This window comes from Lampetra planeri, chromosome 26 (genome assembly GCF_965212315.1).
Source record: "Lampetra planeri chromosome 26, kcLamPlan1.2.h2, whole genome shotgun sequence".
Classification (NCBI taxonomy): Eukaryota; Metazoa; Chordata; class Hyperoartia; order Petromyzontiformes; family Petromyzontidae; genus Lampetra; species Lampetra planeri.
Window position 1 is genome coordinate 4516572 of NC_136132.1, and position 23040 is coordinate 4539611.

At 45.6% G+C, this 23040-nt stretch overlaps 1 protein-coding gene across 4 annotated transcripts in view; it reads right to left on the minus strand.

Moving 5' to 3' along the window:
- Positions 1 to 23040, minus strand: part of PHKB (phosphorylase kinase regulatory subunit beta) — a 204201-nt gene that overhangs the window by 112072 nt on the left and 69089 nt on the right. For all 4 annotated transcript variants that reach the window (XM_078606541.1, XM_078606542.1, XM_078606538.1 and 1 more), the window contains 3 exons: positions 4001 to 4096; positions 1626 to 1823; positions 17 to 74 (listed from right to left, as the gene is read on the minus strand). In XM_078606541.1, coding sequence (XP_078462667.1) covers positions 17 to 74; positions 1626 to 1823; positions 4001 to 4096 — 352 coding nt within the window. The remainder of the gene's footprint in view (positions 1 to 16; positions 75 to 1625; positions 1824 to 4000; positions 4097 to 23040) is intronic.

Here is a 23040-nt window from a genome sequence, read left to right on the forward strand (position 1 = left end):
GGCACAGAACACTTACCATCAATTATCATGTAGATGAAGAAGAGAGGGAATTCACATTCGATGCCATCAAAAAGCTGTGAAAACAAATAACACATTGGGAAGTTGACTACTCGGCGTGCATGTATGCATACACTACACAAGCGTGTACAGGCAGAACGGATGGTCTTTGACAAATCGCTACGACTGTACGGATATCATCATCAACATCAATGGAGATAATACTGCATGTGCTGCAACAACCTATCTACATACAACATGTGCTTTGAGTTCAATGCTCCAGCTCTCATTACGTTGTCTTATCGTCTCTGTTCGAAGCAGGTAATGTTATGCGACATAATATCTTCATAGGCCAAGCAACTGGGAATATCTTATATTGTGAAAGAAAATAATTTAGCTATTAGGCGAAAGTAAAAAAAAACAATAATACACCTTCACTTAAAAATTTCACAATATAAAAAATTCAACTGCACTTTCTACCAAATGTCAATTTAATGCAGCTATTCTTCATAAATTTAACAAAGGCGTTGTGACTTCGTTTAACGAGTGTTACCATTGAATTATTCACTCTTTTGTGGCAGAATGATTTGTGCACCGATTTCAGGGTTTAACGTTAATTCCACACGTGGGGTAAATTTAAGCACATCTTGGTGATGCGTTGTGCAAGCCCAGTAAGACTAAATGATTCGCTCTGCATTCTCTAAGCATAATAACTCCATCAATAATGTGATTAACCGCACCATCATAAATAACCCATCATGTAAAAATGAGGCACAGTTTGCATAAAGCAGACTTCTACATTGGCAAAATATTCCACATTTTCAAATTCGCACTGCAGACAATATCCACACATTAATTACGACAGAAATAAGCAATAATTGCAATAATATGCAAAGGCCTATTAACAGATTTTGAGTAATTTTTTGGACGAAAAAAAATGTCATTAGAGTGCAATCACTAGCAATGGTCTTGATTTAATTTGCAAATATGTCTTTTGGATGAGTTGCTGCATGACAGACTTCAATTTAGCGTGTCGCATTCAATTAGGTGTGATTGCATACTTATACCTCACCAATACACTTATTTGGTTATATGGTATTAACCTGTTATGCTCTCGAGCCTTCTTGGTCCAATATCCTTATATGCCCCTTGAATTTAAATAAGCCACTTTCAATACAGAGTTAAGTTACTGCTGTAAGTGGAATATTACCACTCCGCATGTTTCATTACGTGTTGGGCTGCCAACAGTTTAACCGTGACATTTACAATAATTCAAGGCAATACAGAAAAGTTAAAATAAGGCAAACACAGTTTACATCTTATTCCCATCAATATGCTCGTGGGAATATTAATCCGGGTCAATTGTGAAAAACAGAGAGATATCTTACCTCAACAACGCCCCGAAAATTTCCAGTGAACTAATGAAAGCAATTAGATGCAGAGAATGCTGCCGTGCTTGTGAGGAGGCGGGGGGAGGTGGATGGGAGGTGGATGGAGGGGGGGGGGGGCATGCCCCTTCATACGAACCCACAAAAGGTTGACGCGCAACGAAGACGCGTCCCCTTTGTCGAGACGCACAGGGCGAGAGCGCCGTCCGAGGAGGCTCATCGACGTCCGGCTTTGCTCACCTTGATCTCGGCCGGCTTGTAGTAGCGCCGGCTCTTGTCCTCCAGCGCGGTGCGGTAGCCGTCGCGAAGGAAGCGGCGAAATCCGTGGCGGCCCTGCAGCTTGCGCAACACCTTGTCCAGCGCCTGGCCCAGCAGCGCTTCGTCGTCCACGGCGAACGCCGGGTAGCCGATGCAGGGCAGCAGCGCCGCGTCCGTGTTCTTTGCGCCGGGGGAGGGTTGGGGGGAGGGGGTAGAGACAAAGGGGGTCGAGATCGTGCACGGGCGGCTTGCACGTAACTTTAAAACTCAATTCGGCACTCCGAGGATTTGAGATAGCACGTCGCCGTGTGCTGTGGTAGGCCGCGTGGGGAAAGTGCTGCCCTCTTTGCGGTGACGACCAGAGATTAAAAGGTAGCTCAGCGATATGCACTTCCGTGGGCTGTTCTCGAAACACAAAGGGTTACACGCGGGGCTTTATGCGAGATGAATGCTTCCCACGTCGCTGGTGGACTCGAGTGGGTGCCACGTGACCAGTGGTAGTCAGGGCCATAGAGCGACGCTCGATGTGGAGTGCCAGGTGGGGACGCGTTTGCCGGGCCGCTCGACCAAACGGGTCAAGGCTGAAATTAATCGCTGGTCGTACGCGGGTCGCGCTTTGCACACGTGCCAGTGGAGGCAGCGAATGAGCAGAGTTGGTGGATCGTACAGAGGTCGATGGCGAGTCGGTCTCCCACCTCGTGAGAAATGGGTGCCTGCAGGAGTTTGTGCGGCCAGGTATGTTCCCGATGTATATGTTTTATCCCCCAATATCTGCCGCTTTCCTCTGTGCAGTCTGATTTTCTCCCAAGTAGGCATACACTCATGGAATTGCTAAGTTGTCTCATGCTCGAAAAAGGATTGACATTCAGTGTGTTCCTGGATAAATATCGAAAATTATTATATTAGGTTTAAAAGGTAAATACAACATCTAATATATAATAATCTCTTTGTCGATGCACTGCTGGATGAAGGCCACAACACACTGTGTTGATCATGGAAGTTATTTGACTGAACTTCACCGTGCTGGTCAGTGTGGGATTGTGAAGGGGGGGCCCTGTACCAGTTCAGATATCAATCTGCGCTGAAGTTAGCCATCGGCAGGAATTGAACTGAGGTTGCTAGCATTTGTAGTGCAGTGCAGTGCTAACAGCGGCACCCGTCCCCCCCTTTTATACAGACTGGAGAACACGTGGCAAGTATTATTATACGTATGTACGTTATTTATGTTTGCAAGTATGAATTTTGAGTGAACCAGTATGTACAAAACATGTGTGTGCAGGTATTCACGAAAGGATTGTCTTTCATAGTAGTGTACATTTACGTGCAATTCACATAGACCAATATTATTATTTTCCTTTATATCCCACTTCAATAGTTGTCATTGAAAAGCAATATTAGTTCCATGCATTTTAAATGATTCAACAAAAGAGCCGTGATGTTTTTTTTGCCACGAATACAACTTTCCTGCTTGGCAGCAGATGGGAGCCCCATAATATATTTAACATTAAAAACAAACAACAACAACAACAACAAAAAGCACCCCACCGGGCTCGTATTTGAAATCACGCGATCCATCAAATTTATATTAACACGTCATGGCATTTTTCGAATTAAAACATCGCAAAAGCTGAAATTGATCCCGAGGAGGTCGCACGACGGGAGAAGATGCGCGCACTCCGCACAAAAGTCGCGAGCGTGCGTCCGACGGGGGAAATAAAATCATTGGGAGAATTCACTTGGCTTCTCGAAATGGAAAAGCACTGGTTGTCCATCATTGCATTCCGGGGGAAAAAAAAAATAGGACAGGAACACCTGAGAGGCATTGTGAGCGTGGTCACATCCGGATAAGGCTGTCGCAGCAAAGGTCCACATGGTAACTCAGGCAGAAAATTAACGGCCTTGCCAAGGTGACTGCTTGGGGAACAGCATTATGGCGTTTCAGTATGACAGATTTTCAAAAAACAGCATTCCACAACAACAATATCAACCGCGGTGGTGGCGACTACAAAACTTTATCCACGTGGGCCCTGTACGTGACAAATACTTCGAGACAGGCAGCATTTGTGAACACTGCCACTTCTGCAATGCGGCCGTTATGTATTTCTCTGGCATCTGACGGCTCGCTCATAACAGTACCCTTTGAGCAATGAGCGAGAAGGATGTGAAATCCACGCGCGAAGCGCACCCTAGCATTTACTTCTCGACACAGTCAAGTTTGCCTTTGTTGCTGATCTACGACAGAACTCAACGATGGAAATTTGGGAAGAATATACTTATTGAAGGGCAAGAAGAAAAAGCAAAAGAGGGAACTTGACAATATCGTGCTCTCTGCGCCGACAGCTATCGCTGGCACTCACGTGGGAGCGAGACTCCCGTGGCAGAAGAGACGACAGCGTCTGGCGGTTACGATTGTGGGCATCCAAGTCCACGAAGATCACCGACCAGGAGCAGCCCTGCACGGTGAAGACAAAACACACCAAACAACAAGAGCAGCCATTCACCACTACTTTAAAGTGACATCATCACGGCACTTGGACCAGGCTAGCTACACTTTGAGCCCACCGTAAAGTGTTCGAGGCACGCCGGCAAGAGGTTCCGGAAGATAAGCATGTATACTCGCAAACACACACGTGTACACACAACCCACAAATGCAAAGATCAACCTCAGGGACTGTAAGGGCGAGTGATGTCAAGGGGTCACCCATTAAGGCGCGTAAGAAAGTAGTGCAGCAAGGAGCACCGAGAAGGCCCGACAGGCTTTGCCTTCCTGATGTTCGTTATTCACAAAGTGAACAGGTACTTTTTTTAGGATTTTAGCTGACCGAGAGAAGGACGAGGCCATTTTCAGTAACCACTTTCAATGGATGTGCTTGGGCCACGAGTTGAACTCGGCAGGCCAGGATTGTAGTTTACTTCTAGATTTAAAGCTTTCGTGACTGCAAGGATTCATACTCTTAGTTCTTTCGGTAAAGTCACGTAGGTAAAAAATGAAATTAAAATGAATAAAAATTAAAATAATTTTAATTTTATTTTTATTAATTTTTATTTCATTTTTTTCCTACGTGACTTTAATGTAGTTTACATTGCTGATGGCATGGATGACTCCATATAAAATGGAAGTTTTAACATTATTATTATTAAATTGCTGCCCGCAATGCCATTACTCTTCACACACAAACACGAGTACATGAACATCTGAGATGCATAGTCAAGAGTGCTCCAAACCCAGGGCCTAATGGGCACATTTAATGGAGTTGAAATAAATAGGTAGTAAGAACAAATTCCTGTAATAATGGTTCCTTTGTAATGCCGATGAACATGTTCCTCCCTTGAAAAATAGACAATAATAAATCTAAGTGGTTTTCATCACGAGGTTACGTAAAAAAAACCTTAATTCACGTATCTACATTGAAAAAAACCCATCATTAAATCTATCTCTGCCCTCATTCAAGTAAACCGAGCAACGGAATCACACGGTTAAATCTTGACTCGAAGCTTTTGTGTCTGCAGAAATTAATATTCTTTGGGTCTTTCGGTAAAGTCACGTAGATAGGTTCAAAGAAAATAGTAAAAAATTTACAAAAAACTACGACGTTTCGATCGCAACACAAGCGGTCGTCTTCAGGAAAAGGGGGGTTCGCTTCCAAGGCAAACTGTTTATAAGGGTTTGAAATGGGCGTAGCCCAAATGTCAGCAGTCAATGATAATGTAAGTGGTGGGCAGCAACCTGGCGGTGGTTCGTTTTCCACCAATCAAAGGGCTGCCAGGTGAAAATTAGCATGTTTATTAGCATGTTAATGAGAGATTAGTATGTTAATGGGAGATCTCGGAGCCGCACGCGGTAGGACCAATACCTCGGCCGTGGCTGATCTTTTTTTCAATGCGGTGAGCTCACACGAAATGTATTTCTCTAAGACGAAGGTACTTTGCAAGCCCACTGGCTAGCAACAAAGATTCGTTCATGAAGCCATCCATATATATAGACACCGACACAATTTCAATCGAGAAGATGGGTACAAACTGAGCAATCATTGGAAGGACGTTATCAACCAGTTTAAGTCATAACTGGCTGTGATGTTCACATCCTACCACCTTCCGATGTTAGTTGTGCTTAACGCCCATTTCAAACTTGCGCTTTCACAGAGTTCACACCAACACAGTCACTTCGCGCGCCGACCACTCGGTTGCGGCTCTGAGATCTCCCATTAACATGCTAATCTCTCATGAACATGCTAATTTTCACCTGGCAGCCCTTTGATTGGTGGAAAACCAACCACCGTCGGGTTAGCTGCATACCACTTGCATTATCATTGCCTGCTGACATTTGGGCTACGCTAATTTCAAACCCTTACAAACAGTTTGCCTTGGAAGCTAACCCCCCTTTTCCTGAAGACGACGGCTTGCGTTGCGATCGAAACGTCGTAGTTTTCTGTTATTTTTATTATTTTCTTCGAACCTATCTACGTGACTTTTACCGAAAGACCCAAAAATAGGAATCCCACGGTTTTCAAACCGCGAATGGGAAAACTAATTTTGGAAGATGCGAAACTTATTCAGGGGGCATGAGGTTACGAAAACTAAAAACGCATTCTACAGTTTATCTGCATGCACACACGAGCAAGCGATGCCATTCGTTTTGCAAGCCTTCTCCTACCCTGGTGGACGAGACAGCTTAAAAAAAAAACCCCATCATGCTGTCCTTGAGGGACACACTAAGGCAGCCTCTCCCTGTCAGCTTGCAGACATAAACGATCATGTGGAACTTTTTATTTCTCCTCCTCTCCATCCACGGGCAGGTCGGCGGAGAGGGGGGGAGAGACTGCCAGCCTCTCGTTGTTGCCAAAATTGACCACCTGCCTCCTGTCCGCCGTGCCCAAGCACCCCCCCCCCCCCCCCCCCCCCGTGTAAATTCACATGCAGCGGCCGTCTGCGGGAATGCGCGTCAACCTCTCCGCAACGCTTCCTTGTCCCCGCACGCTGCAGGCAGGCGCAGGGCACCACCCCAAGGTGGCACTTTGCGCACGGTGCGAAGATTGTGCTGTCGTGCTAGTGCCGGCGCCAGCGTGAGAGGAAGAAGCAGCAGAGAGGGAGGGCCACAGTCAAAGGTGCATTTAGGCACAACACTTTGGAGTAAGGTCAGAGGGGTAACTTCTTGTACGTGTGTACGGTACGTTGAACTTATTTCGCACCGTACGTAGCCAACCGCGCGAATCGGAGGTACGAGGGAAGGACAAAAAACGCACGAAAAATGTCCCTTCACTTTCTCCCACCAGTGTAATGTAAGCATGTGTTGCTTATATCAGAACTGTACTCGTGTAAGCTGTGCATGAAATAGTAATGACATAGTGCACGAAAAAGACCGCACGTGTTTCCAAGGGAGCAAATGCTAGGAAGCATACCTGTCTGGTAGCAAGCCTTCAATTCTCCCCTTGACGTGATATTTTAAAGAACAAGAAATAGAACACTTAACTGAATTACAGGACAAAAAAGACAGATCAAATAAGAATCTAATTTGGATGTGCATACATTCTTTCTTTCCTTGGAATTGTGATTATTTTTTTGAACAGCACTTTTGCACGATAATTTTGTTGGCTGTCAAAATAGATTATTTGATGGCGCTCACTTTTTGAGGCGCTTCGTGAATGTACACCGCGTGCCAATAACGTGCCACAACATAATCCTCATCCCCGGATGAAAGATTTATCATCGGGAGAATTCGCTGCGCGTCAGTGCTGCGAGGTAATCAATACCGGAGGCTTAAACATCAAAGGGGAAAAAAAGGCATTTATAGCTCTGTGTTAATGACCAGATGACTCGTCGTCAATATGTTGATGAAACATCTGCCAGACCTGCCACGTGATGAACCAAAAGTGGCCAGGATTCGGCTATCGTCAAACCAAAATTCGCACATCGCCAACGTGGAAACCCATATATCCGTGCGTTTATAGAATTCACGTAAGTGGACGCCACTGAGTGTGGGACAAACGCCCGTTTAAAACAATCTCGTGTAAAAAAACAACCGAAATTAATAATACTCAGCCATGCAGGCATGGGTGTACTGAATGAATTACAAGTCAGCCCTTTGCAGTCACCATTTCCTAGCAGGGGTACAGTACAATAGTTCGTGTGATCTCTCTCCAAAGGTTGCGAGCGTGAAATGCAGAACAAGAGTAAGAAGACATAAGCCAGCTGTCACGAATGATATTTTTTGATTGATCCGGTGACTAACGTTCATTCGGCTGTGCGCTACATATCTAATGCAAATGGCTGAAACATATGCACCCTGCTGCGTGTGTACGCATGCGTGTGTTGTTCGTGACCGTCACTTAGTGGCGAATGGCGTATATTGGTTGTTCGGTGACTGGAAGCATAACGTTTCACACTCTGCCTTCCGATTCGTGCGGCCCAAGTTCAATGTTGAGCAAACGTGCAATATCAGTGCATAAGTAACAACAACAATCAAATCACTGCTGTATGAAGGCCATAATGGTTGCAGGGGTTTACTTGGTCATACCTCAACACCCTCATCAGTGTGGGTTCGTGGAAAGGCACCCAGGACTGGTTCAGATATCACGTGCCGCTGACGGAAGCCATCGTCAAAGGATTTAACTCAGGTGGCCAGGTTTATAGCGCAAGTGCACTATCCCCGCTGTGCCACGGGTTCAGCAGAGTTTGTGTACATGTTTACGTAAATACATCCTCTAGTGTTACAATGCCTGATTTATACACACAGTGCACTTAGGCTTGCTTGAAGCATTACCCTCATTCGTACTCTGATGATTGAAGAGTCCCTTGATTCTAAAGACAGATACCGTCCTAATATTTCCCCACCAACATTGTTTATTTTTTCATTGGATTTATTTTGTCTCCTGAGAATTTCGTATTTTTCTCCTCGTGTGCTGCAGCAACACAGCGGCGAGATTAAGTATACTTCATTTGATGTTATGGAGTCGATCTTTCATCTTAACCGTAAAAAAGGCCAGTGCATCCTCACGGATTGTGCAGAGCATTGCACGGTCCTCGCAATAATAAACCCAATTTATCTTTTGTCTGGAAAAGATAGCTTATGTTTCAGCTTTCTAGCGCTGTGTGGATTTTCCCCCAGTACTCAAGATTCTCATTAACACATTCAAGTCTGTTCGTGCCGAAATTCCTCCTTTCCAGGCATCTGACAGATTATTTTCTGAAAAAACTTGAGCTTCGTTATTTTTTTCCATAGTCAAGTTTCACCCTTCAAAACAACACTTGCTTCGACGGTGTTTCACCATTTGCGTTCATCCGGTGCAAAATATAATTTCACATCCATTTGTATAAAAAAAAACTAAAATAACCCAAAAACGGTTGCCAGAGGGGATTTAGTGAAATGTATTTTCGTGTTTTTTTTCTTGCCAAACTAATTTAAAGAACATTTCTTCTGTTTTCGACTTGATAATGCACTGAGGCGCCAACGTCATTTTATCAACAGTTTTATTTATTTATTACGGACTACCTTTGCAAGTCACACAGATGCATTCGATGTTCCGTTGAATCAGACGCACCACGACGGGGAGAGAAAAAATCACCTGAACATATAGTGGGACTGCAGCTTCTGTAAAAAAGCAGATGAATGACCGAGTGGAGTTAACCAAGGGCATTGTCAGAGCATTTAACAGCGTGGATGCTGCCTTGTGGCAACTTGGTTTAACCGTGACACAGAGCCAACAGGCTCATCCTCTCCTCTCCTTTTCACTCAAATGGAAATGGGCGTTGGCGATCAGAAAATGCACAATCTGTGGCGTAAGGCGTGTCAATGTGAAAGTATATAAATAAACAAAACCAACGTTAGCTTATTAAATAAATGCAGTTTAAGTGAGAGTCTTATCAATATACCCATTACATTGCGTGCGTTGTATGCCCTGCAGGAATCAATAACGAATTAGATTATTTTACAATTATAATTAAAGCTATAGTTTACGTTGGAGCGACCTTGGGAAAGAGCCGAGGGTGAAAGCGGTGACATTTTCAGGAAAGCGGAAGAGACGCACGCGCAAAGCATAGCGAAAGACCGCGTGACTGAAAGGCCGTGTCAATAGCCATACAACGTATTACACAAAATCCATCAGACAGATAAGATTGAACATCGGAAAAGGCGGTTTCGGCTGGGAAAGGGGTTAACGTCCACAGCTCGCCACGAGGCACCGATCCCTGGCGTCACATCTCGCAACCTCGATCTTTTATCTGGACATGAGCCCATCACTTTTCAATCTATCACTTCGTCCGAAACCCGCCCGCCATAACCTCTGGCTGCCTTTCCCAGGCCTTCCTATTGCACCTTTAATTGTGTCCCTGGAAAGCCTATTAGGCAGTTTCTTAGCATCTGTTTTGGCTCGAGTCTACACCGAAGTTAAATATCCACTTCACCAAACCCTTTCGATAAGCCTTGCTTTGCGGAAAAACATCGTCCACGTCAAAAAATCTCGAGCGATTTGATTTTTGCTGAAGTGCTTACGGTGTGCGATGTGTCACGATGCCGTCGCGCGGAAAGACAGGGGGAACAGCGTGAAACCGACCGATCGCATCCGTAAACTATGAATCCAAGAAAGACATCACAGCCAACGTCGAAACATCAAAGAATATAGAATAATGAACGTTTTCTCCCTCCACGAAAACAGCAGACGTGCGCAAACGATACAGCATCCGGAATAACTGATCTCTATTGATTGTAAGAGGTTTTCAAGACCCCTCTTGGCTTAAGCAGAAGCCATGGAACTCCAAAAGAAGGCAAAGGTGCAGTCCTTCAACTGCTTGATTACGCCACTGCTGCTGGAAAGGCCTCCATGAGAGGGGACTCTTCAGAGTCTACTCTTTACTCTTTGGTTCTTTTGGTAAAGTCACGTAGGTATAAAATAAAATAAAATAGATCACGACGTTTCGGGCGCAACACAAGCGTCCGTCATCAGGTGGGAAAGCGTGGCCTGCTGCTGATGCAGACTGTTTTAAAAGGTTTGAAATGGGTGTAGCCCAAGGGTCATAAAGAAGTGGCCGGGGCTAGTGGTGTTAATGTGAGAAATTAGCATGTAACTGGGTACGGAAGTGGCTGTTACATGCTAATTTCTCACTTTAACATCATGCTAATCTCTCACATTAACATAGCCACTTCCGTACCCAGTTACATGCTAATTTCTCACTTTAACATCACTAGACCCAGCCACTTCTTTATGACCCTTGGGCTACACCCATTTCAAACCTTTTAAAACAGTCTGCCTCAGCAGCAGGCGATGCTTTCCCACCTGATGACGGACGCTTGTGTTGCGCCCGAAACGTCGTGATCTATTAATTTTCTAACTACGTGACTTTACCGAAAGAACCAAAGTATGGATTCCTGCAGTCACGAAAGCTTCAAATCAAGAGTCTACTCTTTCACAATGGCGAGAGATCTGCAAGAGGTGAGAGTACCCACACTTTCCTCCACCACAGGCGACCTACATGCATGTTGAACTTCTAATCACACCGTACGTAGCCAACCGTGATCATCTGCGGTGCAGGGGAAGGACAACAAACTAAACACAAAAAGCAGTTCTAATAAATGAGTTTTCAACCTAGATGATGATTTCAAAGTGCAGAGCTCCAGTGGCTTCCTAATATCGGAAGGAAGAGCGTTCCAGACGGCCGCAGAAGCGCATCTGAAAGCGCGCGATGCAGTGACCGTCTTTGTTCGACGATATTCGCAAGGCACTGTGGTTCATTTGCATACCCATTTATACTGCCGGATGGACAGAGTCAGGGGGATGCACCATCGTTTAAACTTCCGCGCAGAGTGATCGCACCGAACCGCAGGTTGTGGAAGGGCCAGGTGGTCAAGTCGTCACTGCGTTCACCTGCAAGACCAAAGTTCACCGATTCGTATACAACCTTCAAGCCCTGGTGATATGCTGTGGGCAGACTATCAAACAAGAGCACCATCTGGTAATTTGTGAGAACATAAAACAAATCCCCATGATATTCCCTGCAAGAGTTGGCCACCGCAAAGTGTTGGCATGGCCAAATTAGTCGCAATTATTAAATTAAATGGATTGTTCCTTCGCGAATACAATAAAGGCATGAGAACGTGCCTCTACCGATCTGTACAATGCCCCTCTGGGACAAAAAAACTGCAGCAGGACAATGTGGCATGAGACTGATGTGTCCGAGATTGCCTTACGCGTGCTCTGAAAAAGGTCTCCGTGACTCAATAGCGGTATCGGCTTGCCAAGAGGGGGGCAGCTGCAGCAGTCGCTGTGGCGGAAGTGCGGGCGGGCGTGGGCGGAGTTTGGAGAGGCCATGTGGAGGGAACTACCGGGCAGCCTCAAAGCTGTTCTGGCCAACCATCCGACACGCCTTAGGAGCGGGTCGACAGGACGTGGGCCCAGGCAGTTCTCAGTAAGGGTGGTGGCGTAACAATGACCTCAACTAAGGAGATAGCCGAGAGGTGGAAGGAACACTTTGAGGAGCTCCTCAACCTGGTGAACATGCCCTCCTTCCTTTTATGAGGCAGCCCTGGAAACAGCTGGGGGGGCGGGGGGGGGTTCGGATCCATCACGGCTGCTGAAGTCGCTGCGGCGGTCGAAGGCCTTCGTAGCGGCAAAGCTGCTGGGGTGGACAAGATTCACCCCAGAGTTGTTGAAATCGCATGGAAGGTGGGTACAGTACTCATGGACAGGCAAACTGGGGTCATGGTTCCCATTCAGTTCAAAAGGGGACCAGAGGATGTGCTCCAACTACAGAGGAGTCGCACTCCTCAGCGTCCCAGGTAAAGCTTGTGCCGGAGTGCTGGAGAGAAGGCTCCGCGCAGTGGTCGAGCCTTAGATTCAGGAGGAACGATGTGGATTCCGTCGTGGTCGTAGAACAATGGACCCCCCCCCCCTTTCACAGATATTTGAGGGGTCATGAGAGTATGCTTCTCCAGCATACGTCTGCTTTGTAGACTTGGAGAAAGCATATTCTTAGGTTTTTTCGGTAAAGTCACGTAGGTAAAACATTAAAAATAATAAAAGTAAAATAAAATAAAAATCACGACGTTTTCAGCTGTGACGGTTCCACCTGAAGACGGAAGCTTGTGTTGCCTCCGAAACGTCGTGATTTTTATTTTATTTTACTTTTATTAATTTGAATGTTTTACCTACGTGACTTTACCGAAAAAACCTAAGAATATGAATCCTTGCAGTCACGAAAGCTTCAAATCTAGAATTGGAGAAAGCATTTGACCGTGTTCCCTGCAATGTCATGTCGGAGGTGTTGCGGGAGTACGATGTACCGGTGCCGCTTTTGTGCGCTATCTGGTCCCTGTATTTCCGGAGTGAGAGCTGTGTCCGTATTCTTGGTGTTAGATCAAAGTCGTTCACTGTGGGTGTTGGACTCCGCCAAGGGTCTCCACTCCTGTTTGTGAGTTTCATGGACTAGAAATCAAGGCGCAGGCGAGGCACGGAGAGTATCCGGTACGGGGGCATGGAGGTGGCATCGCTGCTTTTTAAATCCTTTATATTAAGTTCACTTGCTTGCTTACGACCGTGCAAATCTTTCGGTCGTTTTTTAACCCACTTCCCGTGATCCAATCGAGCTGACATTTTGCACACAGACTCGTTGTGCGTGACAATGTATTTTCGTGAAAAAAAATGCAAAAATTTTACACCTTTTAGGATTTTTTTTTTTTATATTTAATTACCAATTGCTTAATGTAGGCAGCCATTCATCTGACCCATAGGTGGCAGCCATCTCAAGCCAGAGGACGAGAGGACTCTAGCCGCCCGTTTCAAAGACCAATGTGGGCTGGGTTGTGGCCCATTGAACACGCATATAAAGGATTTATAGTGAAAAACTTTGTTTTTACGGGTTAATTTTTTGCAGACGACGTTGTCCTCTTTGCCTCGTCATTCTGTGATCTCCAGCGTGCACTCTTACGGTTTGATGCCGACTGTGAAACGGCTGGGATGAGGATCACCATCTCCAAATCTGAGGTCACGGTTCACTCCTGGGAGACGGTGGATTGTGCTCTCCAGGTGATGGGGGAACAGCTGCCCTTAGTGGAAGAGTTTAAGTACTGAGGAGATGGAGTGATGAAATCAACTCTTGTTCAGGCGATAGGTGGATCATTACATCACAGAACCATGCGAGGAGGTATTCATCCAGCATTGGACTGATCATGGCTGATGATGATGATGTATTTACCGAGTACTGAGAGTAATACACATGGTACATTGGGGAGGGGGGTATAAAATGTGTCTATTTAAGTGACTCTTGATGCAGTTCTGTGGTGTGCTGTTGCAGGGCAACTGCCTGACGTCGCGACGTAAGGCCCTGCTGCTGATCGAGGGAGCTCTGGGAGGGATGTTTCACTCGTTCATGACACCAGTCTGATAACGGCGAAATTGGGATATACGGTGACTGCTGATAACATCCAAACAGTTTAAAATATATATACGTCTCTTGGTTTAATAATAATAACAAACTCTGTCCATCAGCAATATCGCCATCATCTTAAAGCCGTGGTAAAATGTCTCCTAGATAAAGCTAATAATTTGTCTCTGTCAGACAGTCTCTTGGCAAGAAGCTTCCATTAGACCATCTGCCAGCGGCTGCCGCATGTAACACCCCAAGGCCCTATTGGTCCCATAACTGTCAATTACAGCCTAACTGATCCAAATGTTCTATGTGTTTAAACGTGAACACGATTTAAAAGGATGTCCGTAGTATTAGAAGTATATTTTTTTTAATTAGAAAGTCTGGGGAGAAATGGAATTCAATATATATAACACACCAGATAACTGGTGTAAATTAAGTTTGGTAAGGGATGTTGTTTTTTTAAAGGTGGCCTTGACCAACTTGATGTTGAATTTGCTATAAAACCCCAATATTATATTGTAGAAATGTTTAACATGGTTTTTTTTTTATTAGAGCTCAAGATAATGTTGAAAACTAACCAGTCCCTGTCCATACGCTTATACTGCACCATCAAACCATTTCCCCTACCTTCACACAAAGGTGTTTTTAAGTTCAAATGAATAATAATGTTCATCTTTACAACGCCAAATATAGATTCACGTGCAATAACACCGCCTCCTCCGGACGGTGCTGCTGTGTCATATGAACATTAACGTATGCACGTCAAACTTCTTTCGCACCGTACCTAGCCAGCCGTGCTATTCGGAGGTGCTGTGTGTATGTTGAACTTCTTTCGCGCCGTACCTAGCCAGCCGTGCTATTCGGATGTGCTGTGTGTATGTTAAACTTCTTTCGCACCGTACCTAGCCAGCCGTGCTAATCGGAGGTGCTGTGTGTATGTTGAACTTCTTTCGCGCCGTACCTAGCCGACCGTGTTATTCGGAGGTGCTGTGTGTATGTTGAACTTCTTTCGCGCCGTACCTAGCCGACCGTGTTATTCGGAGGTGCTGTGTGTATGTTGAACTTCTTTCGCGCCGTACCTAGCCAACCGTGCTAATCGGAGGTGCTGTGTGTATGTTGAACTTCTTTCGCGCCGTACCTAGCCAACCGTGCTATTCGGAGGTGTGGGGGAAGGGGGAAGAACAAATAAACTAAAGATAAAAAGCAGTTTCGAAAGAAATACGTTTTCAATCTAGATTCAAAAGTGGATAGCTCCCAGTGGAATCCTAATACGTGTGTCATCCTGCTTTACCTTGCACAAATAGTCACGCACGCGAGTTTTACGAGTGCACAGGGAAAAACTGGAAAAAATTCCCGACGTGGGTTTTTGTTGTTGTTCCACGTTACATAACGCGATGTTTGCACGTAAAAAAACATTCAATATGCATTTTTTTTTCACAGGTGCGTTACATTAATGACAGGCATTGCTAAATATAAACGATGGAAAACATCTGCGAAATTGTGAGCACTGTGAAAATAATAGACACTAATTGCAATGCCCCAAAAACAACACGCGTCCGCCAATTAAACCCTGCCACATCGTACTTATTTCACATGCCACGTGTTATTTTCAAGGCTGGTGCCTGGCAGTGAAGATGCCATGCCGTGGGAGCATTTCCTTTCTCTTACTATCTTTGCTAAGTCACAACATGCGGATTGAAGGTGGAATTCAAGACTCCTTAACTTTATTTTGCGATTATGTTTCCAACCGCTGGCCAAACGGCACGGCGTTTTCTAAAAGTATTGGAATGTCACTCATCACCAAGTGTCCCTTTTGAGAGAATCCAAATTGTCATCACGAACAGCTATAATCTTGCAAGACCGTAGAATTTCGTATTTCTGAACAGCAATCCTTTGCATGGCTAGCACCAAATTCTGCTGATGACCAACACTTTAAATACGACGACAGACCCCCAATATACCATTTTTACCTGTGCCATAATAAACCCAAACCATTCAAACTGCCGGGCAAGTTTTGTTAAGTGATCACCTATTAAGGCCGGCATAATGCACGAGGTATGGCCAGCACCCGCCCACCTTTGTCTCCCCAATGCTGACGTGTACACACTGAACCAAGTACCCGTTTAAGGCCGAGTCAAACTAGGGGAGGCCCAGAACCAGTTTGAGATAATCACCACAGCTGGAAATCGAAACCAGGTCATTGGATTGGTAGAGCAGTGCGTCAAAGACCGGGCACTGCTACTCCACCAGTTACACACATGGAGACGGGCACTTTGACCTTGATCTAACACGCTTGGATCTTCCGTGGCCGAAAGTCGAACAAAGCTGTCTGCATGAAATGTATGAAATAAAACGAGTGCGGCGCAAAATATAATTAGGATTTCGTACAGCCTGTGAAACGGAGGGTCTAATTATCATGTCGGCGAGGCACTCACTTGTGCCTACAAGGTGAGAAAGTAGGTTGCCGACCTATTTGAGCAGGGTTTGGGTGTCCCTTCCTTACACGTGTGAGTTGTCTCTCGGTGGGTTGTTGCTAGGCTTTATTTTTTTCTTAGCCACATGAATAAACATAATAATCAATATCATTTGGCCAAACTTCCCACGCAGGGCCCTTTTGACAGACGCGAAACACAGGTAGCCTTTTAAACGTGAAATATATATTCATCTCAAGCGTACGGTTGGTGACATTGCCCAGAGGTAGCTGATTCGCCGCTTGTCGCCAAGGTTCACAGTTCAAATTCTCATATTGTGGCACTGGCAAAGGAGGTCCCATGATGTAGCTGCTCACCCCGAGCTCTCATTACTCTGCTAGTGCATTGTCTTTGGGCTGTACGCCTTTTGGCGTCCTCTGGTCTAACACCGTTTTGAGACGAGGCTCAAAAGAAAGCTGTCTCTGGTGTGGACCAATCAGTTTCAAGGACAATGCATATATTATCAGAGTATGTTTTTTGTTTGCATTCTGACCACAAGTATTGTGGTTAATGCAGACATGATTCCTTGTAAAGGGTTTCAGTTTGGTGTTTTAACATCTCAACACCTGTTTTGTTGCCAGAAAAAAGGGGAAAACCTATTCTCAAAGGAGGTCCCATTAAAGACACACGTTCGGATGGCATGCCTGCCGCCTCCCCCCCTCTTTCATCCACCACTGTCGTACAATTTGATGAACGGGCACCCCCCCCATGTTAATTCGTTTCAGCTCGGGAGACGGCGGAGCGGCAAGTTACCGGAATGCGGGTGCTTAACCCTATTCCCGTACCGACGACGTACGTGTAAAACAAATTCATTTTGACGGAACGTCTTCAGGTCAAAAGACATACCGAGGCTCCCACAATGCAATGCGGGAGGCGTGGCGCAGTTTGGCGCCAGCTATCGTAGAGCGCGGTCGTGTCGCTATGGTTCTCTGCGGTGAGTACAATATCTTGAAAAACAACGCCGCTGCGCCTCCCAGAATGAAATTAATGCCGAACCGCTTGCGCGTTCCGAGATTGAGAGGTGAACGGGACACCCAACCTGCAACTCGCAGACGTTTCGGAATGGGAAAGGGTTCATTTGCGACCGAGCATGGCGCACGGCGATCCACCTCCGCAGACGGCACAGCAGGATCATTCCGAAATGCCAATGAGATGAGATTACAGCTCGCAGGCCCCCCCCCCACCCTCCGCAGAATAAAAGGACGCGTAGCTACGGGCCGTTTTCCGCAAGCACGCCTTCAAACGTGCCCTGGGCGTGGCTTAAACAAGACCCCCATGTTAAAATAAAATGTGAACTTAACACAGCCGAGTGTCAATTGTCTGCCCGAGTCGACTTACCGACTTACTCTGTTATCCAGCGTTGATCGATCGAGCAAATTCCATCAAGTACAAAAAGTCCTCGCTTAACGCGGTACTTATAGATGCCTTCCTGAAAAGTGATGCGTTAAGCGGAAAAACACCTTAAGCGAAAGCAATCTCCCCATAAATAACGTGACGAGAAAGTTTCGCGAGATACGATGCCGCGGTACTGTATCTAACCGCGTACCGTACCATACCGCACAGCCGCACAGCTCAAACATGTAGTTCGTCATCGACCGCTCAGAAAGCGCGTGAGAACAGCGGGCCTGTTCTGCGTGGTCACGATGCGTATTCCCTCATGGAAGAACCCTGTCATAGCGTAAACGAGTTGTGTGAACACGTACTGTGAAACGTCCAAATGTGCTGGGCTACGAATTGGCAAGGGAATGGAAGTTATAGCCAACGGGTTCAGGACCTGCCTGGGTGGGCCTTTGAGATGGAGTCCCTAAAAGTGTCGAGTTTCTCTCTATGCTCCAGTTCCCTCCCACGCGCAAACCTCTCATTAAAAACTTAACAAAAAATGTCAACGCAGAACCCACATGAAAAATACTTTTTAGGCTCGCCGAGTCTTTCTTTGATGAATCGTGGACGCCCCCTTCAAACACAGGAGTAAAAGCCTATATTTTAGATAATTCAAATACAAGTTTTTGGATATTATAAATTTCAACGCTGTACTATGGGAATTTTTTTTTTACAAATTGTCCTCCCAATTGCGCTACCAGTGTCATATCATGAGACGAAGCAGTCAATCATATCTCTCACGGCGCAGTGCAAACCTCGTGTCAGAGGTACGGCCCCTGGCGGAAGTGGACACCATCGGATTGCCCTCTGAGGTCTCTTCAGGTGACCACTGTTCCACACAGGCAGCAGCACTTTCCCACCCACCCTGTCACGTGACAATAATGTTTTGTTGCTCGACTAATATTATTAATTGTGAGATCTCAAATTTAGCCAAAGTGCAGAACCAAATTTAACAGGAGGCGGAGGGGGGGATTTGGTGTGTGTGTGGTCATTGGTGGCTGAGCTGGACTCAAACCCAGGATCTTGGCAGTACCAGCTCAGTGCCTAAACTTTTGAGACCACTCGGCTACCCCATGGAAGAGTAGCTTCGTGTGCTTGTGTGTAATAACACCCGCCCTCTCTCTGTAACCAGATCCACTAGACACGACTTGCATTGATAGCGTGCCGATATCGCACAACACATGAACATTTAATTTACAGTCTATCTAGCCGAGGGTAAATATGAAGAAAAAAAAACTGTTGACCCCCACAATGCAAAAGAAACAAAGATTTATAACCAAATTAAGCCAATTGAAAAACTAAAAAATCACTTGGAAATATCTGGTGGTCGCCAGATCCTACCGAGCAGTAAACATTTCAACAAAAACACAGGAATCCTACGAAGCAAATTATCGCCACCTTAATTCCCCCAAAACAAAGAGTGGGAAAAAACCCTGCAAACTTGGCTCACTGCAACACATTACCTTCAGCAAGTGCCGCTGTAAATAACAGGCCTGAGCACACGGTGAATTCTGCGGCTTGGCACAGAGATCCGATGTTGTGCACCGGCCATAAAGATCACAGTGGCAGCCGATAACACCCTGTATTGCTATCGATTTGGCATGGACCTATACCCACGGCACACTCCATAAATCAGGAAACTAGTACGCTCTATCAGCAGCGAGCCAAACACAATTGCCAAGTCGATGCAGCCGGGAACTTGCTAAGGAAGCGTCTAATGTTACCCTGGGGCCTGGTCTCGGCAGGGCATATCAGGCTGTGCCTTGGTGAGGTTTGAAAGAAAAATCTAGGATATGAATTAAAACATAACATTACGTTTTTTTGCATTCGCAGCCAATTCTGTGGGCCGCTCTGTTGTTAAGATTAAGCAGACAAATGACAGCCCAAAGAAATAATAAAAAAAAGCTAAGTGAGCGGTAGTAGTAAGTCTGAACCAGATTGATTTAATAGCTCTTTCATAACATTTTGGGCCTGATTTATGAATTTACACGCCAAAACAGCACAGAAGTAAAGGGCCACATTAACTTTTTTAAATGAACAACAACTTGAACATTCTGTCTTCGAGTAGTGGCTGTAATAATACAGAGCTATGTTCATTAAGAGGCATTCTGTCATAACACTGAACAAATATATCAGCCATCTGCCCTGACAAAAAAAAGTTAATAAAATCGGACAAACATTGGGTGCCGAAAGTTTGACTCTCATTGCAGTCAAGCCAAGGCACAATATTTTTTATTTTAAATTCCAGTTTGTGAACCTTATATGACAGGCACGTGCACACAAACACCAAGAGAAAGCTCTCATTTTAAGCCTCACCGAACTGTTCGGGTGAGTTCTCTTTCACAAGCCAATGGAGCATTTGAGGTGGTGGTGGGACCAGTACATTGTTTACCTAGCCACTGCAGCCTCCTTGTACTAGCTAAACATAGAACATCAGGGAAAGTATTTATTATAAGACACACGTACAATGCGCACATACCAATTTGAACTGCTGTGCATAACCAAGAAATAACCAATGAGTTATCAAAATTGCAGCACAGCGCGAAAAAGCAACACATCGCCACGTGAACACACGCGCGCAAGAACACACCGCGTCGTAGCTCATCGAATGAATTAGCAAAATTAAAATAAACTAAACGCTAAACAGCTGGATGGGTAGCGTGTCATTAAGCCCGTGTCACGCCTCCCTCTCTGGCGGGCAGATAAAGACTCTTTGCTGCCCGAGACCTACTTCTGGAGTAAACAGACTGTCTCCGAGAATCCGTGTCTGCCCTTGATTAGGTCCAATGCAGTCCGCGGAGTACAAAAGGATGACAGCTGAAGTGCAGGGATGCACTCATCAGGCAGCAGTTGGGACGGGGGTGGGGGAGCGGGCTGGCTAAGAGTGTGCAAGGGGATGGGTCGCCAGCGTGGGAGGCTAAGGGCAGACTGCCCTCACAAAGTCAGATTCATGGGACACTCCGACAGTTGAGTTGATGTTTGCCCCCGTGGGTTCGCCGCAAGCGGACTGCAGTGGCACGGGTGTTCTGCTCTCTCTCTCTCTACGTCCGCAACGGCCGATTAAAAATTCGCGAGCGCACCCATTGGCGTTGACGCGAGACAAAAAAAGCAAATCGAGCCCTTTCAAAGTTACGGCAGGTCATAGACCCTCGTCCTCTGCTTTGAATTTCATAGGAATGCTAAAAAACTGCGAGTTGTTAATTATTTTTTACAATAATGAACTCGATGGCTGGCAGTGCTAAATGTGAAGGCCATTTGGCGCTGGAAGTCAACAGTGCTGTGCCCCTTTGGATTTGTTTCAATATTTCCAAGAGTTACTTCTTATGCTTTATACATCAAATCATTGGCCACCTTCATAAATAAAAGTCCAGCTCGTGAAAAAAAAACAATCACGCTTTATAACTGCGACAGCAAGTCTGAAATATACTCGGGGATAAATAATTCCAACATAAAAGCCGTACAAATGTTGTCTTTAAAGTATCGCAAGTTATTACGGATTATTGGCAATGCCTCATCTCAGATTCATGCTTTATAGGCTTCTCCCTGTGCCTCCAATTTTTATTTTGCCAGCACAGTAACGAGCAGATAAATGGCGCATTTTGTTACGATGCCTTTGTGATGGCTCGGCTGACGAACGCCAGCCAATTGAAGCGGCCAATGTAGTTCATTAAATGATAGAGTTTGTTCAATTGAAGTCAGGATTAATTTTTTTTTATATAAAAAAAAACCTTGGCAGTGGCCAGAAAGAGTGAGCACAATGACGACGTGGGTGAAAAATGAAGAGCAGTCAAACACAAAGAAATGTGCACGCCTCATTAATTCTGTTATAAAGAGTTTCCATTCATGTAAAAAAATATATATCATTGCACAATATACCACCCCTTCTGTCAAAATCCGCTGATCAGCGGATGAAGGTCTCCCCCCCCCACTCAACCCCAACATGCCATGCCAGCCACGGGGGTGGTTTCACCATACTTCACCATGCTCACCATGTGTCAGTGCGGGTTGGTGCATGGACGGCTTAAGACTGTTTCAAATATCGCTTTCCACCGGTGTTAGACCTGCACCACCGCTCTACCCTTGTACGCACGGATATTGCAGATTAGTAGATACAAGTGACAATTTCGAGAAAACAAAAAAACACGATTAAGTTCAAGTGATAACTACCAAACCATACGGCTATTTATTTATTTTGATATGCTTGTCATTGTGCTTATAACTCAAGAGCCAAAGGTCGTAGACAGCCGAGTAAGATACCCAGTGGAAGAAACACTTCCTCCTTACAAAATACAAGATTGACTCTGGAGGACATGAACTCACCTGGAGATGAATGATTGTTTCTCATAGCTTACTACAGACGCCTTTTGACAGATAGTTGAAGTACCACGTTTAAAAATCGTAAAAAAAAAATGTGTTTAATTTATTTATCGCTTGGCCATCGTGCTGCTTTGAACCGGAGAACCCAAAAGTAGCGCAGAGCTGAGTCCCTGTGTATGCGACTTGTCTCATTGATGTGGTCACATGAAGCCAAAGGCACCACACGGAAGTGAACTGTCGTGCACCTAGATCCGGAAACATCTTGCGTACGTCAAGTGCATCTCGATCACTCTCAACCTCTTCTAACCATTTCACTCGGAGTCAATAATAAGCAAACACCGGCAGACGCGTGAGCAAGCAACCCAGGGCTGCACTTCTACCTTGTCCAATAAAATGAAAAAATCTAGATTTTATAATTTTTAGAGCTGCTCATCACAGGTGGTCACCGACACGCCAGACAAGGTAAAGATGCTGCGAGCGTCGATACCACCATATGGACAAATACCAGTGCGAAGCCATAGGCACACAACCAACAACACAGACAAAGAAACACAAAGAAAGAGATTCTCCATATAGCCTTAACATACTGTTGAGGCAAGTGCTGTTAATGTGCGCTTATGAAGGCTGGCACGGGACTTGAAGGAGTAGGTGGCCAACACCACACCCGACCCCCTCTGTCTCCCGAGACCCCCTGTTTACACACCGCACCAGGTACTTATGTGAGGCTAATTCGACTTAGGGATGACCCAGGACCTACTCAAGATAATTGTCACCGGCGTTGGCCGTGAGCGGGAATCTAACTCGGGCCGCCGGATTTGTGGCACAGCGCACTAACCGCTACACTGCTGCTCCCCACACACAATGTATTGTCC